General features: G+C 48.1%; 1 protein-coding gene across 1 annotated transcript in view; it reads right to left on the bottom strand.

Moving 5' to 3' along the window:
• Positions 1-19,294, bottom strand: part of LOC144719135 (cell adhesion molecule 2-like) — a 127,868-nt gene that overhangs the window by 13,709 nt on the left and 94,865 nt on the right. Inside the window, exons 6-9 of the mRNA XM_078595003.1 lie at positions 15,890-16,063; positions 12,216-12,306; positions 10,681-10,853; positions 5,635-5,694 (exon numbers count right to left, since the gene is read on the bottom strand). Of these exons, the coding sequence (XP_078451129.1) occupies positions 5,635-5,694; positions 10,681-10,853; positions 12,216-12,306; positions 15,890-16,063 (498 nt within the window). The remainder of the gene's footprint in view (positions 1-5,634; positions 5,695-10,680; positions 10,854-12,215; positions 12,307-15,889; positions 16,064-19,294) is intronic.

The raw sequence follows: 19,294 nt of genomic DNA on the forward strand, positions 1-19,294 counted from the left end.
TGCCAAGTCAAATATTCAGATTTAAAAAAATAAAACTTAAGTCTGCTCGGGGTTCTACTTTTGTTGAACTGAACCTAAAATTGATCACAATCTTTCAGAATAGTTTTTCTGGCCATTATTTTCAAGTTCAGGCTGTCAATGTGTGTTCGAGATCTTCCGAAGTAGGACATGTGTTTTTTGTGTTGATTCACAACCAGGACAAAAATATTAGAAATGGTCGTAAAATATTGCACCACAAAAAACAAATGAATGCTCATCACCGCATAACACCGCTCTGTCAGTGTGGCACAATGATACTCAATGTCTATCTTACAATGGGTCAGAAACGCACGTCGATTCAGAAACCCGAATTTCCCCTTGGCGCATTATTCTAAATAGGTCAGGTGGTTCTTCGTAGAATTAAAAGTTAATTCAAAGTGTTTTAGAAGAACGCGCGATCCACACACACACGCGCGCGAGTGTACAGCCCACTTCAGTAAAGGTTAACGCAATGAATATTAGGGTAAGTTCAAAATTAGCATAGTGTATAACCGACTGCCACCTCCCCGACATCCCAAGCTCTTGGGATAAAATATCCGAGGAAGGACAAACATTACTTTAAATGACTATATTTCAATAAAGGCAGTAATGCCATTTTAATATTTCGATAATCCATCTTCACAGTGAAATTACATTGCAATAACCGGAGAGAGTCAGGTACATTCACCCTCTATTTTGACAGAGCTATGAGGTTAATGAAATTGTAAAAAAAAACTATAAATACCACGTTTGATGGTTTTGTATTGTGAACCAAATGAAGCAGCAATACCCCAGCCAGGTGGCTCAGTGGTCCAGCGAGAGGCTCACAATCACGAGGTTGAGTACAAATCCGGGTTTGACTTAGCCCATCAACTCTCCGGGGTCGATAAAGTGAGTCCCACGAAAACTACTCTTAACCAGAATAATCGAATATAGGAATTACATGTGAAAAGCATTACTCCGTTTCAAGACGATTGTACGATTGGAAGTTGACCTAAAAAATAAATACTGCTTTGTTTTAAGGATAATTACTTTCCTACTCCTCTTTCCTCGTGCTAATTCACTTTAGGGGGCCAGTGCAATCACTATTAATTCACTTACAATTTGTAAAATAAGTAAAAAATCACCGAGTTTACAAGACAGCTGTTTCCGCTTCCAAAACAGAAAACACAATGGAAACAAAGCCAGTCGAGATCTCAACGCTCATAAATAGACGTCGCCGATTGTCTGAGGGCATGTCTCAGCCCCACTTAACGAGCAATCGGATTGGCCGTAATTGGCGGCCCCGCGTGGACAACATAAACACAACATTAATAAAAAATTTGCTTTAGTTGAAACCATGGGGTCCTATGGGAGGTGAAACGTAACCCGAAAAACCAGTTTAGCGATGTAACTGTTAACCGAGGGACTACTTCTACTGCTTTCTGAGAAAGTGAACAGTGGTTGACCTGTTGAGAAACTCGCCCCCCCCCCCCACCATGGGAATGTGGCATTTTCATCGCCGTCTAAAAGGGCTGTACACAAACGTACTCTTTGGTTCTTTCGGTAAAGTCACGTAGTTAAAAAATTAAATAAATAAAAAATGAAAACTAAATTTGTGATTTAATTTAGTTGTTTTCATTTTTAATTTATTTAATTTTTCACCTACGTGACTTTACCGAAAAAAACAAAGAGTATGGATCATTGCAGTCACGAAAACTTCAAATCTGGCTGTACACAAGTCAAGTTTATTTGTGTAGCCAGGTTGGGAACTAATAAGTATAACCCGTAAAAACAAAGTTTTTCACTATAAATCCTTTATATGCGTGGCAGCGAACTTAATATAAAGGATTTAAAAATATATTCGCCTGTGGAGGACGCGGGGATCGATCCCGCGACCTTTGGCATGGGAAGCGAGGGCGCTACCAACTGCGCTACTCCGCCACGGCCTTTGGAGGGGTTACGCTCTGGGCTCTTACACTCTGACGTTCAGCCAAAGCCATGAATGCGTTCTATTTGAATATATGTAAAATAAAAATTGTTTGCCTAAAAAGTGTAAAATTTTGGGAATTATTTTTCACGAACAATAATTGTCTGGCACAACGAGTCTGTGTGGAAAATGTCAGCTCGATTGGATCACCGGAAGTGGGTTAAAAAACGACCGAAAGATTTGCACGGTCCTAAGCAAGCAAGCACCCAAGCAAGCAAGCACGCGAACTTAATATAAAGGATTTAAAAAAGAGACCAGCATGGGTCTCATTTGCAAAAAAAAGGTGACCTGGGTCTGCGAAGTGACAAAAAGCAAAAAAACTAATTTAAATAACGAGTACAGCAAACAGGAGATGAGCACTGTCTTCATTCTCTAAAACGAAACTATTTATTGTATTTCACCACTGAGCTATATCGCTCTTTTTCAAATGATAGCTCAACGAAGTGGCCTATCACGTGAAAAAAGTCTCGTCATGCAATGGCCCAGCCCTTGTGAATGCCATCAGGGCATCTCAATGTTCACCTGAAAGCGGACGGTGCGCATATTATTTTTGTGGTAAATTTACGCGCAGTATTAATCAGGGCGACAAACGAGTGGCGAAGGCGGTACCGATAAGGCCGTGTCCCCGCCCTCAAGGGTCATCCACGTGACCACGGGGAGAGAGACACACACATTCCAAATATACAGCAAGAGGCAGGGTCAGAATCGAACCCACGGTTCTCCTGTATACCAGGCGAGGGAGTTAAGATCTCGCCACCGTGGCACCTTCATTGGAGAAGTGACTCTGACTTGAACGACTGAACAATGCGCGGCGCTCTCCCATTGTAATCTCCCCCGCCTTCTCTGTCCGGTCAAATCCGAGCCCAGCGATCGTATCAGGGGAGCAATCTACACCGAGACACTGCAGACGACGCCAACTATTACCCCGGCGTCCACAATGTACGCGCGTTTCTACAGCGATAACCCCCCTCCGACGAGGAGATGGCGCGATGAAATCGGCTCGTGTGAAGGCGCTCCGTGTATTGTTACACCATCGGGTCTCGAGAAATGTGGAAGCCTTCATCCAGCAGTGGATTGAGCATTGCAGGATTACGACGATGAATATCTCTGTGCATGCACTATGCATCGAATGAAATCGTGAATAACGCCTCTTTTTAATTCAGCGGCACAAGTCACTGACACCGCAACCTTCGTAACCTTGCCAACGCGCTGTCAAGGAGCGATTGCATACTTGGGTTGCCATTAAAGTGATTCATGTGGAACGCTCAATCTTTTAGAACTCCTCTCCAAATAACTGTCAAAATAACGGCTCTTTACAATTGTAAGTACCCTAATAAATCCGACGGCACCTGTTTTGCATGCCCTTTGCGCAGAAGCAGATGGTGTTGAGACTCTGTCATACACAGCAGAAATTAGCGACACCGCACGCAGCGTTTCAATGCCGAAAGCCCTTAATTGAATTTTCTTTCTTGCTCTGTGGGACCACCGAACAATTTCGACGTCTCCAATCTGCTTCAATGGCGATACATTCCTCAGGATTGTATCGCTCTACATGCGTATGCATTCATTTATTTATTTCCAAAACATTTCCGACCAAAACAAAGCGCCAGCGCTCGTACAAAATGCGCCCCCCCGGGACGACGTCTGTTGAAATCGTCTCGTGTGTCGGTGCTGGCCGGATTGACGCATCGAGCGACCATTTGGGGGGGGGGGGAGGGTGCGGTGGGGGTGCGGTGGGGGGTAGGCGACGGCGGTGGCCTGTTGTGGCCTTCATCCAGCAGCACACTGACGATGCCAAATAACGACACGGAACTAAAGAAAAGGCCACACGATGAGGATCTTCATTCGACTATGTGTGGACTTCATTTAGATCTGTCACAGAGTCAAATAATCGCTCATTCTGATGTGAAGGATCAAGGGATGCTACCCCCTCCCAATGTATTGATGATGAGTGACATACATCCTGTGCCCTTCGACTTCGGTTAAAAAATAACTGTGGCCAAGTCCCCTCAATAATCTCATGGGGGTTTAAGAAATGTCTGAACGCTTGTCGCATTCCTCTGGCATTTGAGATGAGTTTTTTTTTTTGCGATAATAAATAATGAAAAAAATCCAAATAACATGTTGGGTACAACTTGAGTCTCTGGGCAGCACCCAAAATGATGAAATGTCATGGGCATTGACTGCCGCCGTGGGAGAATGTGGCAGTGCGAAATTAACCACCCGGACACACGCTGAGAAGTTCTCAATGGCAGCGGTGGCCTTCAGGGGAATGCTCGGTGTATGTGGGTGGGTGTCAGCGACGCGTTTGACTTCACTTGACCACTGCTTTTACTTGAACACTTTTAAACATGTCCTTTCTTGGCATATGCCAACCAACAAGCAAGCAGCCGCCAGGGGTCTCAGCCGAGCGGAAACATAACTGAACCAGGGAGGGAAGGTAAGCCAAAGCAATACGGTCAGTGAGTATTCTTTGTTTAACCAGCAGATAAAATAACTCATTGAACCACGTGAAATATTGCCTCTTATGCATGGGAAACTTGATACAGCTGTCGTGGCTGTGACGGTTCCACCTGAAGACGGAAGCTTGTGTTGCCTCCGAAACGTCGTGATTTTTATTTTTTAACTTTTATTAATTTTAATGTTTTACCTACGTGACTTTACCAAAAAAACCTAAGAATATGAAAACTTGCTTTAACATCAATGATGACAATTACCTTAATCTAGGTTAAAAAAAAAACATCGAGTCTGAAGATTATTTTTCAGGGGAGACCTGCATTTAGAAGTTTGGCCAATTACATGAATGGGTGTTTGGAGGAAACCATAGTTCCTCAGTGAAAACCCACCACGTGCATTAGGGTGTAAATACTCAAAGCTCGGCAGAGATGGATTCAATCCACTGCTGAAATGCAATCGCATAGCCAACTCGCAGCCTAAGCCTACAATCACCTGGTCTTCCCAGGCAGTCTTACATTTAGGATTTAGCCAGGCCTCAACTCTGTTTAGTGTCCGGCGAGATCGGGCACGCTCCGAGTGATGTGATCGTGAAAGAACCTGGCCTAATCCAACCAACATCCTCTGCTTATGCGATGTAAACAAAAATAACCACCCCCCAAGCAAGTGAAATAAAAAAGAGACATTGCTACGCAACGTTTGCAGAGTTGTGCTCATTAATCACGGTCCCTGGGTAATCATAGGGAGCTGCATCTTGCTGACAATGCTCCAAACCCCAGGAGCATAGAAAATTTGTAGCGTAATGCATTGCAACAATATATATTTAAAAATAACAGCGCACGCTGGCCAACACTGCAGTGGTGGGGGGGGGGGGTACATGGATGTTTAAGAGCACAAAACTCACAACTCCTCCTTTTCCTCACTCTCCCGCCCCATCACCCTCCGCATGAGCATACTGCCTCTACCTGACAAGCGTCAGGTCTCGGTGACTACCTGCATCTATTCAGCGCGAGGAGGTAGATGATGTGGTGGACCCGGGGAAAGCCTGCTGTTCTGCGTCGCCCATACCGATTAGTCTTGCCTGGGGAAGAGGACGGTGGGAAGGAAGGTTTGGGGAAGGAGTGGGGTGGAGGTCGGTGGGCGGGGGGATAAGGGGCGGGGTGGGGGGGCTTTCTCGGCTGTTTGATCCATACCTGCACGTGTCGGCTTTGCTGCAGGGGAGCTGGCGGTGGGATGGATTGTATTGGGGTGATCTGTGCTTCCGACAACAGCAAAACAAACAAACAAAACGTGCGTGCATGCATGCAAATGGTAAATGACAAAACAAAAATTCCGCAAAAAATTCGAGAGAATTTTTAAATCATAAATATGGAAGCATTTGTTATCGTGGAAACGTTTATATATAAAAACAAATATTTGGAATTGTAAAAAATAAGTAGAGACACAACAATAACCACACACTCATGCAAAGCAAAAACAAAACTTCTTCACGGCTATTTGGTTCATCTGTTCTGGCAGGTTTCAGTGTTGTTTCTCACAAGTACACCCACCATCGCCCTTGCACCCCCCCTCCCTCAATAGGCCCCTGGGATTGGGAACACAAAGGCACCAGTGTGCATTGGCACGAGGTGCAGGCGGGAATGAGAATGTGGTGGCTGGGCAGTAGGGATTGGGGTTCGGGGATTGGATGGTAGGCATGGAGGTGTGGTGGTAGGCATCAAGGGGGGCGGGGGGGGGGTGCGGTCGTAGAGGTGTAGTGCCTGGGTGGTCAGGATGGCTTGGTGTGATGGCTGGAAGGTAGACAAGGGGGTGTGATGGTTGGCTGTTAGGAGTGGGTGTAGCCTGACATTTGTGGCGCCGAAGTGAAGTTTGCAAGCTCTCCCCTTGGTCGCATGGATTTTTCTCCGGGTACTCAAAATTTTCCTTCCATATTTAGAAACATGCATTTAGAGTATTTGGCTGCTGTAAAATTCCACACGATAAGCCACTTCATTGGGCTATCATTTTATGGCCAGGTCGCTTCTGGGCCTTATGTGGTAAAATCAAATAAATATGAAATAAAAATACATATTTATATTGTAAGGCTGCGAATTCAAATATTTCTGGACGATCAATTTAATGAGTCCCACTTTGTGGGGCAAGTCAACAACAGTTTTAATTTCGGAAGACTTGTCCCTGCCATAGGAACGTGACATTTCCACCACTGGCTCAGGGCCATAAACAAGACACAAATAGTGCCCCATGCTCCGTTGAGTAGGAAAGCACTTTAGAATTTGATTTACTAGATATTCGCATGTTTGCTTAAAATTGCCTGTAATGTGAGCGATGCATTAGTTGGGTTAACTGCTCATGCGTAGTGATGACATAAGGCAATTCATTCTCACCTTTCATCTCCTCAGGATGGCTATGGAAGTGATGATTATTTGTGCACGTTTAAATGGAAGAGGGTTTTTTTTAAGGAACTAACAAAACCACAAAAAATAATCATGAATAATGATATCTTGGTATTTCTTATAAATGTGTTTTCTCTCCAAAAAAATAACTACACAAAAACTACTGTTAACCGAAATAACTATTAATCAAATATAGGAATGCCATGTTAAAAGCATTAATCTATTCCAAGACGATCAGAAGTTGACCCTAGTCTGCAAAAGAGCTTTTTTCAACTGCCAAAAACAGAAAACGTAATGTAAACAAAGTCAGTCGAGGTCTCAATACTCATAAATGGACGTCGCTGATTGGCTGAGGGCATGGCTCAGGCCCACTTTCGAGCGCTTGGATTGGCCGAAATTGGCACCTGCGTGCATAACATAAATGTACCGTTCAACATTTTAACATTAGTCGGGAAACCATGGGATCCTATGGGAGGCGAAACATTAACCGAAAACCCATTAACCGATATCACTGTTAACCGAGGGACGACTGTAGTCCATCGTTCTCACATCATGCGAGAAGCAGTCTCGCCGAACATAACGGCACTTAAAGTTCTTCCTATAAATGTGCCCTCTGCTTGTCCCTTAAGATATGATTGGATACTAACTGCGTATACACATCGCTTTTCGAAAATATCTGCAAGCGAGAATGTAGTAATGAGACATGGCCACAGACGTTCAAAATGGTTACATTCAACCAAAAGAGGGCCTGGAGACTATCACAGCAGGTGAGGTGGGCTGATGCAATAGAATTTTAGGCAAAGTTCACTTTGTGTAACCAGCTGAGATCTCGAGAGACCACGATGAGTGAACCAGGGAATTATTTACCGACCCACACTGACCGGTGCAGTGAAGTATGGTGAAACAAGCAACCTCCATGAGTGACGCGACAATGTGGGGAAGGGTGCTCGTCCAGTCATTGATTAACGAAGAAATATTCTTTGTTTGTTATTCCACTCTCGTTCACCTAGGAACGCCTCAATGAGTCTCGTGACTTTTTGAGGAGGGTCCTTGCCAACTTTTTGCATTCGTGGGTGCGATGAACGCTACTTAGATTCCAAATGAGTCATTTTCAGGTCATTTTAAAATGTAACAAACGCGGACCCAGATGTCCGGCATGCAAGGGCCGAATCCTCGTGAATGACATCAGGGCATCTAATGTTCAGCTGGAAGCAGACGGCGCGCACAGTATTTCTGTGGTTAATTCACGCAAAGTATTAATCAGGGCGAACCATCAACCTCTGCGACAAACAAGTGGCGAAGGTGGTACCGATAAGGCCATGTCACCACCCTCAAGGGTCATCTGGCCCGATTCATCTTCATCACCATCACCCCACCTTCATCTCACGATCATTCATCAAACCCATCAACGCAATCGCTCAGTCTTCCTTTGCCTTCTTCATCAACCGTCGCCTGCTGTGCATGGCGCGCGAGCCTGCAGGCCCGGCATTGCACTGGCTCTTACAACGTTTGGAGCATCAAAAAGCCTGTCGGAAAAGATTACGTGCAATGTGGAGAACTAAAAAGAAGTCACGGAGCGGAGGCAGCAACCACACGCTCGTGGACCTGTGAGGAGGAGTGGGCCCCTCCCGACCTCCTCCCAGGGGCTCCCCCACGCAAGCCACGCCTACAAATTCGTGATTGACGCCATTCCAAAAAAAGATGGTAGGACGTATTTTCCGCGATTATGCAATTGACACAAATTATGTGGAAGCATTCCGCCGCCAATGGTTACGGGGCCTAACCCCAAACCATGTTTTGTTCTCTCCCGCGCTTGCGGCAAGAGGAGCGGCGGAACGTGGGGTGGATGTACATTTCAAAAGGCATAATTTGGCGGAATGGCGGTAAAAATATCTCCACAAATCAGGCCTCATTGTATGCACCTAAAATAAATACTTAAAGCACCACCTACGTGAACTGATTCATCAGCGAGCACATAAAAACACATCGGATAAAATGAACACGCAGATATCTCTAAAATTGCGGTAAGCTTCTTGGGAGGCACGGCTGAAATAAAACATGAAAGACATGCAACGGATCATAACCACGCCGACGATAATGCTAGATATGAAAAAAATACTTTGTTTTGAAGAGCAAAGAACCAGCTGAGGCGCACGGATCAAACACGAGCGCAATAAAACAAGGGGAACGGCACTGAATCTGAAGTGTGCGAGGCATGGAAAACAAACATTTTCATTCATATCAGAACGAGGCGACCGAATAACAGGGACAGCCACGTCAGACGCCAATCTGGTTAGGGCAGGCGAGCGAGCTCGGACGAGAGACGTCGCGAGGAGGAATGTCGAAGAGCGAAGGATGCGACTCACAACGGAGGGGAGGGGGGGACACACACTCTCTCGGGAGCGAGGCGACGGAGGGGAAATGGTAAAGGTGAAACGAGGACGTGAGTGAGAGCGAGATCGATTACATCTAGAACGCTGGAGATAAGCGCGTCTGCCGTCGAGCGGTGAAACGAAATTTCACTGTGCATAATGCGAACAAATGCGCATTAACATTCGTGCATAAAGGGAAGGCAAACGCTGGAATGAAATGAAAACTGAGAGAGAAAAAAACGTGTCGCAAATGTGACCGGGAGTTGGCTGAATGTGCTCTCCATGAGATGTCAATATTTGAAGTCAGGCCCAGTACTCATGCATACTGGATGAGGGCTACTTAACGCATACAGCAATTACCGATCGAACGTTACATTTTCTCGGCTGTATTCATCACAAGTGAACTCATTGTTATCCATGTCAAGACATAATGTCTAAATCCAATCTGGAAAAATTACAGGGTGCCATTTACTGCACTGTCGGTTTCTTTTTGGCGATGACGGCCGTAATAAAAATACCAAAAAGAAAAAAACCTCAGCACATCAATGCAATCGTGAAAAAAATAGCAATTGCAGAAAATGTGACGGTGAAAAATGCATGCATCGCTTGGATCCGTTAACAAGTTGGACAAATTAATTTAGAGAAAGAAAACACGAAGGGAGAAAGAGAAAACGTGAAAGTCAAGTTGGCAGGCGTCAATTGTCAACAATCGCGTTCTGGTTCCCATACACCAATTAGGGGCCCTCTTGGGGGGGCAACTGTCAATCATTTCGCCGACCTGATTTTGATCATGTCGGGTGAGGGCGGGGTCGCGACACTTTGGTAAATGGCAACGGGCTCTCTTGGGAGGGTGCGTAATGTGAGCGGCGATGGCCTAATGCCGCCGCGTGCGTGGACGCGTACGCACGAGAGCGGAGGGCCGGGGAGGGGATGGGGGGAATATAGGTCGCGCGCAGCAGAATTTGAAGGTCAAATTGAGTGACTCATATGTCACGGGCAGAAATCAGAGGAATCAACAGCGGCGCGAGTTTAAAACCTTCAGTGTCAGGCGGTGTCGTTGGTGGGAGTGGCGTGCGGGCGGGGGCGGGGGAGACCCACTATTTAAAAAAAGTGATCTGCATTAAGGAATAAACAAACACGTCGATGTACGGCGCAGTATATTCATGAGGGAAGACACACGCGTGCGCACGCGCTCGTCCGTGCGCGCGATCGCAGAGACGTGCGCGGCATGGCAAGCGGTGCCTGCGCATAACGGAACTCCGAAATGTGTTTATCGATTGGCACACCGCTGAAGAGTCTGATGTGGGGGCAGTGGGGGGGGCGGCGGGCAACGGTGGGCGGTGGCTGGGCTCGTCTGTTCCGCTGATCGTAGTAAGTTACGTGCGGAACGTGGGGCGGTCAGAGAGGGGCGGTGGGGGGGGTGGGCAGGACGTGGGGGGGAGGCGAGGGCAGGGCTGGGGCGTTGACGGCTCACCTTGCACGACGAGGGTGTACTCGTCGGTGGAGGAGCCCACGCGGTTGCTCGCCTCGCAGCGGTACGTGCCGTTGTCCGTCTTGTTGAGCGCGGCCAACAGCAGCTTGGTGCCCGATACGTTGGCGCGCTCGGGCATCTCGCCGTCGACGCGCACCCACTGCACCCGCTCGGGGCTGCGCGAGCGGCAGCCGGCGTGGGCGCACGCCGCGCGCGCACACACACGAGAACGCACAAAGACAAAGGCACCCAACGTATGGCCTCTAGCAGACTTTGGGGGGCAAGTTCTGTTAGCGAGTAGCACCAATGAAGGGCGGCACGGTATACGAGGGGGTGGTTGGCCAGCACCACGCCCGACCGCCTTTGTTTCCCCAGTGGCGATGTTTTTTTTATACACCACACCAGGTACTCATTTGGGACCGGGTCGATTCAGATAATCGTCACTAGTGTTGGCCGTGAGCAGGAATCGTACTCGGGTCGCTGGGTTCGTAGCGCTGCGCCCTAACCGCTGGACTATCGCACGAATGCGCGCGCGCGTGCACACACACGTGCACGAACGGCTTCGTATGAGCAGGACAACTCTGAATAATTGAGCGTCTCGCGAATGACAATTTACACTTTGTATCGGTGGGCCCCTTCAATGCACGTGGTAGCGGTGCTATGGCCCCCAGGGAGCAACAGGCCACGGGGTTGCCTGCAGGCGCTGCGAACGTATTTCCCCGTTGCACACGCCGCACAAAAAATGAAATGTCTCACAAACCTGAATTTTATTCTTGTTTTTGTACAGCAGTGGTCGCGATTTAGTAACGCGGGCTAGCGACAAAGCCGCTTAGCAGTTGTAAGGACAGTTTAACAAGAATTTTTTTTTACGTGTTTGCATTGGATGTCATTTTCATACGCGACGTATTAAAAAACATAAATCATTAATTGCACCGTCTGCAATAATTTCTTTTTTATTTTCCGCTAAAACGCGGCAGGCTGCAGTTCAAGAGAAAACTCTCTCGCGACAATAAAGATGAATGCAGTTAATACCACAACAAACATATTCACTCCTGCGACATTGGCCCAACCACGGTTATTAACCCATTTATTAAGAATTTCGAGGATAGCAAAAGTTTATTTTAATATCAAAATATTATTTGCGTCGACCTCTCCAATCGGGGGGGACTTTCTCATAGAAGCATTCACAAACGCTTGCAAACGTTGTCCCAAAAAAACATGATAATAATGTATTATGCTAATATCTTAACCGTTTCCTGATCCGTCCTACAGGACATGATAGAGGCATGGACGGGTTGAAGGATCAATTTTGTTTAAAATCAATCAGTTCGCAGCTGACTTTGTTCCCTAGAGGTGACAGGCTGGAAAGAGGAGGAGGGTGATGGTTGGGGAGAAGCCATTAGGGTTGCTGAAAAGCAATCGACCACAATTTAGTACAGGGCTTAGGGCGGAACGTGGCAGAGCATAATTGGGACTCGATCGAAAAAAAAACTTTAATGCTAAATACGCGGGCAGGGAGGAGGGGTGCACGGTCACACCTGGGCTTGCTCGTGGCGTTGCAGATCAACTCCAGTTTGTCTCCCTCGCGGACGCTTCTGCTGGAAGCGATGATGTTGATGATGGGTTTGTCTGTGACAAGAAAATTGCAGATGTATTTATCTTTCCACGAGCTCTTTAGTAATTAAATAGACAGACGAGAGCAAAAGCGGCATCCACTCATGCACGGTCACAGCCCCCCCACCCCACCCACACACAAATCACGAACACAACGACGACAACAACGGCAGCTGTGCAATTCGGCGGTGACTTTCGCCGCGGCTGCTCGTGCCAGGCTAGGTGCACTCGGAGGCCGCGAGCAGTGGCGAAGGCTCGATGGTGGCAGATGATTGATTATCATTATTAATATTGGGAGATTATTTAGATTATTGAACAGACAACCCCCCCCCCCCCCACATGTTATGGTTCGACCACACAGGGTGAGTGGCAGGTGCACAATTGATGCAAGATTAACTCCCACACTTCCCATTGTTATGCACAAAGATCCCCCCCTCCCACTGTAGTCTTCAAAGACCTTTGGGGCAAGTGGCGTTAGCGAGTAGCACCTATGAAGGCCAGCAAGGCACACGAGGGGGTAGGGTGGCCAGCACCACGCCCGGCCGCCTTTGTCTCCCAAGTGGCGATGTTGCACATCGCATCGGGCCTCATTTGAGGCTGTGTCGACCTAGGGGAGGCCCAGGACCCATTTAGATAATTGCTACCGGTGTTGGACGTGAGCGGGAATCGAACTCGGACGGCTGGGTTCATAGTGCAGCGCGCAATCCGCTACACTACCGCTAACCACACACACAGGTGCACATTGAAAGATGAAAGATGAAAGATTCCGCCATTAATACAAAGATCCCCCAAATAGCCTTCACAGACTATCGGGGCAAGTGCTGCTAGCGATAAACTATGAAGGCCGGCACGGCACGCGATGGGCTGGGTGGCTAGCACCACGCCCGGCCGCCTTTGTCTCCCTTGTGGCGATGTCTCACACACCGCACCAAGGTACTCGTTTGAGGTTGGGTCCACACGCACGTACACACACGTGAACGCTCACACACACGGCACACGCTACACAGATACAAGCATGTACAGGGCTTGCCACAAAAAAAGGGCTGCGTGTGACCGCCAATGCGTCTTACACTCCGCACGCATCGCGAGCCTCGCGAATTAAACACCGCCGCTGCAGGGTGATTTGCGCCTCCGCTTGCCCGTTTTCCATGGCTCGTGGCGAGGAACGCATTAAGCCCACAGCCACAGCCAACGCACGCACCGTCAGACAGTAAATAATTAAACTTCAGTTGCGCATGCGAGACATCAAGAAAAGTAAATTTTCTGAAACACTGCACGAAAAGATTAAATATCCCGCGGGGCTTAAAGGAATACACATTTCTTAACACTGGTGGACAAACTGAGCTGCGTTGAGCAGAAACGTCGTATATATTCAAATGTCGCGCGACGCATGTCCACACAGCTTAACGGCTTTAGAACGGCAAAATATTTCTCGTTGGATGGACTGCTGTCAATAGAATCGCCGCAGTCACGGACGTGGTGAGATGGGTTATAGCATGTTCATGTTCGCATGGTGCTCTCTCATTGACACACCACGTGTTGTTGCCGTTTCAGATGTTTGCTGGGATTGATACTCTTAGGTTTTTTTCGGTAAAGTCACGTAGGTAAAAATAAATAATAAACGTAAATAATAAAATGATAGAAATAATAATAGAAATAAAATAATAAATCACGACGTTTCGGGGGCAACACAAGCGTCCGTCATCAGGTGGGACAACCACAACAAGAAAAGGCCAGCGTCTCGAGAAGCTGTGACTTCTTTTCTCGTTGTCTGTTAAAAACTCTAACCAGTTTAACAGATAGGTGAAATTCCTCCCCGTAGAGGGTATTAATTCTAGATTTGAAGCTTTCGTGACTGCACCTGATGACGGACGCTTGTGTTGCGCCCGAAACGTCGTGATTTATTATTTTATTTCTATGATTATTTCTATTATTTTATTACTTATTATTTATTTTTACCTACGTGACTTTACCGAAAAAAAACCTAAGAGTTTGAGTGCCTTCTTCAGTTTTACTCTCGCTGCCTTCTTAACGACGAATGAAAAAACATGTAACGCGCCAAATAATCACTTGAATACATTCGCTGCGTTTTCAAACTTTAAGGACCCTGGGTCAGTCCGTTGAAGCCTCAGAGGGAAGGCAAGCGAAGGGACTTGCATGTTGGCGACTAACTTGTGGGGAAGAGAGGATCACTAATCGTACACGGCAGCAGTTGTATGCTGTTTTTCCCACCGTCACAGTGACAATGTTAACTCTCTCGCCCGGTATGCAGGAGGTCGTGGGTTGGATTCTGACCCTGACGCCTGCATATGTGGAGTTTGCGTATCTCTCTCCTCGTGGTTTAGTGGCTTTTCTCCGTGTCCTCCTGGCTTTACCCTCCACATTTATAAACGTGCTTAAGAGTATTTGGAGTTTAATCTTGATTTGAAGCGTGACTGCAGGAATCCATACTCTTTGGTTCTTTCGGTAAAGTCACGTAGGTATATTTAATTTTTTATAACATTTTATATAAAATTGGAGTTTGTTTGGCTGTTATAAATGTCCACATGTTAAGCGACTTCGTTGAGCTATCATTTGTGATGGCCAGGTTGCTTCTGAAAAGAGCTGTACAGCTCAGAGGGCCTTAACTGATCAAATAAAGTTGAGTAGTTTGGGAACTTGGTGGGTGGGTTTGGCTGGGATTCCCACGGAAGCCTTACCCAGGCCACGCGAGTACCAGGCCGGGCTGCACGCTTCACTCAATCCGGGCAACGCTCAGAAGCGGTCAACACCGTCAGTCAACGGCGTCCCGTGCTCAGGTCAATTTCAGCACTCAGTTGTTGTTCAATAAAAACAACAACAACAACAACCGGCAAAAACATTTAGAAGTAAAAACATTTTTTTTTCTGGGGATATCGTCGCCTCATCCAAGCAAATGGTAGATTTTATTTAAAAAAATAAAAGTTTCCCAATTCCACTTGGAGTGTTGGGACAATAATTTGAGCCAAGGGGCCGTCCATAAATGACGTCACGCGATTTTGGACGATTTTGTACCCCCCCCCCCTTCGTGACACGGCGTCACAAAAAGTCAGACCCCCCCCCCTGAAATACGACGTCACAAAGCTCTGCCCACCCCCCAAAAAAATAAAACATGCTTCAAATCGCTTTAAACTATTGCCATTGTAGTGCGTATTTAATGTGGCACTGCACTCTGATGTTGTAGGAGAAAACATTTTTAAAAGGTATATTTAATTAAGTAGAACGTGTTGTCTATATTTATTTAAAGTTGCGCATTTTAATGTAACGTCACATTTCTCAACCGCTCCCCCCCCCCCATCGTCACAAATGTCTGCCCCCCCACCCCAGGTACGTGACGTCATTTATGGACGGCCCCCCAAACTCAGCCCTCCCAAGAACGTACGTTGAGCTTTCCCCGCACCGTACGTAGCCAACGGCGCTAATTGGAAGCACGGCAGAAGAAGGGCCGAGCGATGGCCCAGCTCAGCAGCGTTCCAGTGGCTCGCGGCGGAGATGCGTGCGGCGCTCGTGAAGTGTGTGGGGCGCCCGCGGTGGCAGTGCAGGGGTGACGGACGGTGCAGGGGCGGTTGCGGTTACGTACACAGAACTTCGAGGGTGCGGTGCGAGCGGAGGGGCGGGCCGCCCCGCAGGGCCGGGTGCTCCACCTGGCACGTGACCGGCGCCCCGTCGTCCTCGGGGGCGGCCAAAAACTCCACGTGGCTCACGAGCGAACTCGTGCGGCCGTTCTCCTCCACCTCCCACGTCGTTTCGCCCGCTGTTCCAAAGACAAAGTGATGTCAGCGAGCAGCGCCTATGAAGACCGGCACGGCACACGAGGGGGTAGCGTGGCCAGCACCACGCCCGACCGCCTTTGTTTCCCCGGTGGCGATGTTTTTATACACCGCACCAAGTACTCATTTGACCTAGGGGAAGCCCAGGACCGGTTCAGATAATCGTCACTGGTGTTGGCCGTGAGCCGGAATCGAACTCGGGTCGCTGGGTTCATAGTGCAGTGCTTTAACCGCTGCGGTATCGCCCGCTGTTCACACACACACATATGACAGCAATACCATAACAATGCCAACAATTGCAATAATGACACGCTTCCGATTAGCATGGTTGGCTAGGTACGGTGCAAAAGAAATTCACAATTAGTACGTACATAATCGAGGAGCAGTCAACGCGTCGTTACCCACATAGTTAAGTGGTGAGTATGAAATCATGAAAGCCAACCCACACAACAAATTATTTCAAATGCAACATTCGTCACTGAGCCGGCATCTCTATGAACTGGACGTCGATCTTGCAGCAATTACGTATATGCCGTTTTATGTGGGATTTGAGTGGAAAAGGGAATGCACAACTCCTGAAATGCCGGCGGACAAGTCTTCTGGAATAAAACGCACTGGCCATGACCCCGCAAAGGCGTGCATATGAATGATCCCATACGGTAACAGCCACCCCCCCCACCCCCACCTCACCATGTATGCCTGGATGCCTGGAGAAATGCACGCATGGATCACCAATCATGCACGGGTGGACTAAGAGCACACGACCGCGAGGGTAGAGACGGGGATGCACACAGATGTCCGCACTCGTACCCAGAGACAGGCACAAAAATGATTCGGCAATGCTGCACAATTGATCACGAGTTCAAGTAGCGGGCATGTGTACATGTGGCAGTCATGTAAACAAACACACAATGAGATCCCCATACCACCCGGAGAGCCACTCGGACTGTTTGTGTAAGTGATGTTTGTGAGCAACTGTCAATGCAGTCTTGTTCTTATTTTGAAGTCTTGTTCTTATTTTGAAGCCTTCTTCATTGGCCACTCCCTTGCTGCCCCCCCCCCCCCCCCCCCCCCCCCCCCCGATAGCCCTTTTGTGACCCTCACGTGTGCCCTCCGTTATGGCCACTCTTTCCTCGGCCTTGGCACTGCCCCTGCCATCTAAATCGCTGTACAATTGTGCCGCTTTTAAACTCTATTGTAGAGCGCCTTGAGCTAAGGCGCGCTATGCCAACATAAGGCACAGTGTGCAAGTGAGTAGAGTAACCACAACACCAGGCTTGGCCACTTTTGTCTCCCTATTTCTCATATTCCAATTCAAGGTTGAGTTGACCCAAGGAAAAGCCCTGACGCCGTTTCCCACTGATATTAGCCATGGCCGGGAATTGAACTCAGGTCGTGAGGGCCGTGGTGCAGTGCGCGAACCACTACGTCATCTCTTGCCATGCACACGGATTCACCCATATCACATTAAGCCGTATTCATCAGGCACGCGTGACGCATCACATTCCAATACTTGAACATAAATGACATGTTCAATGCGTTGCCCACAGAGGCAAAGCTGGAATTACATTAGCGTCAAATTCCATTAAAATGATGTTGCATTAAACAAAAACAACAACAACAACAACCCCCAATATTGTCTTGTACACACGTTTCCGAAATAAACATTCGGCCCTTTTAGCAAAAAAACACAACCGCACGCGATTGTGCGCGCACAAAACGTGCGTGCACGCACATACATAATGAATCCTGCCCTGCAATTCCCTTTCAAATGCCTCTCTCGTCTGGGCTCCAAGCCCGCCTCCCCTCTCTGATCTCTCTCAGTTCACTTCTCCCCTTGGCACTCCCCCCTCCCTCTCCCGCGCCTGCCACTCGCACACATTAGACATTCGGCTCGGACAGCACAGCAGCCACGGACGGTGTTTCCCCATCCGATGCTCGTGCATGGCGCACTGAGCGCTTCTACTGGGGCACACGGGGCCGCGAGCCGCCGCCACGGCAAAAGATGAAACTGTCCAACGGATTGCTTGACACGTCGGCTTTTACGGCCAATATTGTCCATAATAACCGCACTTAATTAGCTGTGTCGGGTGGTGGCGGGTTTAACAACACATTTATGTTTACGCGATCTAAACCCCTCCCGCCCCCAATCACTTTTTTATGTCCACGGATTGTTGCATGGTCAAACTGTGGGAGATGGCAATGGGCTTCGGGAAGCCTTAATCAAGCGGTAGATGAATCGAGATCGACGACGATGACGTTCGCCGAAGATATGTGACGGTGGGCTGTGGGTAAAAAAAACATATTTCATATGTGTTCCTAGGCCACACGTTTCCATGGAATCGTATGGCCTCGTTTGATATTTTAACAGTATTAACACATTGCTAATTAGGATTGGTGGCGAAAAATAAAAATAATAATAATCGTAACCTTGTTTGTCGCGGGGTGTGGGGAAGTTGAGGCAGGTTTAACCTTTATGTGGTATCCCTGAATTAATCTTATAATTAGCACGAGCGCAGCTTTCATTACTTTCCGGCGGCGTCATTAGGCTCGCGTGGAACGCACGGCGTTCAGGGACTGCACGCGATAAGACTTCGCGGAGCCTCAAAACACGGGGGGAAGCCTCCGTGCACTTTTATGGCCGCGATGACTCTGTGAGAGGGAAGCAGGGCAGCAATCAGTCGCGAGCATAAAACACGGACATTAATAAGTAAGGAGCCTGAGCCATGGGTAAGGGTAAAAACCAAGGGAGTGTCTCCCTCTCTCTCTTCTTGCAAAGGTGTAAATTTCCCTTTACATGAGCGGGGTGGGGGGGCTGTTTTGCGAAGGCCCAAAATCTAAGCACGGCGCCACGTTGGAAGGGAGTCATACGCGGCCGTCGCAACTGCTCCGCTGCACGGCCCGTCAGGATGAATCACGTGCCCTGGTTAGAGACGGCCGAGTTGAAGCGGTGGGCTGTGTGTGTGAGCGCGCGACTGGACTCGCATCGCACGGACAGGTACCGCTCAACTTTAATAGCAACAAGGTTGACACACACACACACAAACAACAGCTGCTGTTGCTGAGACTCATAGGTGAGGAATCCAAGCCTCCCTCCAACCCCGCTCCCCCCCCAATGCATTTCCTAGCAGTCGTTTGATGAAGGCTCCATCTCCCCTCTCGAGGTTGTCCTCATGGGGACTCTGTGATGTTGCTCTGCCTGCCCAGCCTGTCTC

Source organism: Lampetra planeri, chromosome 5 (assembly GCF_965212315.1).
Source record: "Lampetra planeri chromosome 5, kcLamPlan1.2.h2, whole genome shotgun sequence".
Classification (NCBI taxonomy): Eukaryota; Metazoa; Chordata; class Hyperoartia; order Petromyzontiformes; family Petromyzontidae; genus Lampetra; species Lampetra planeri.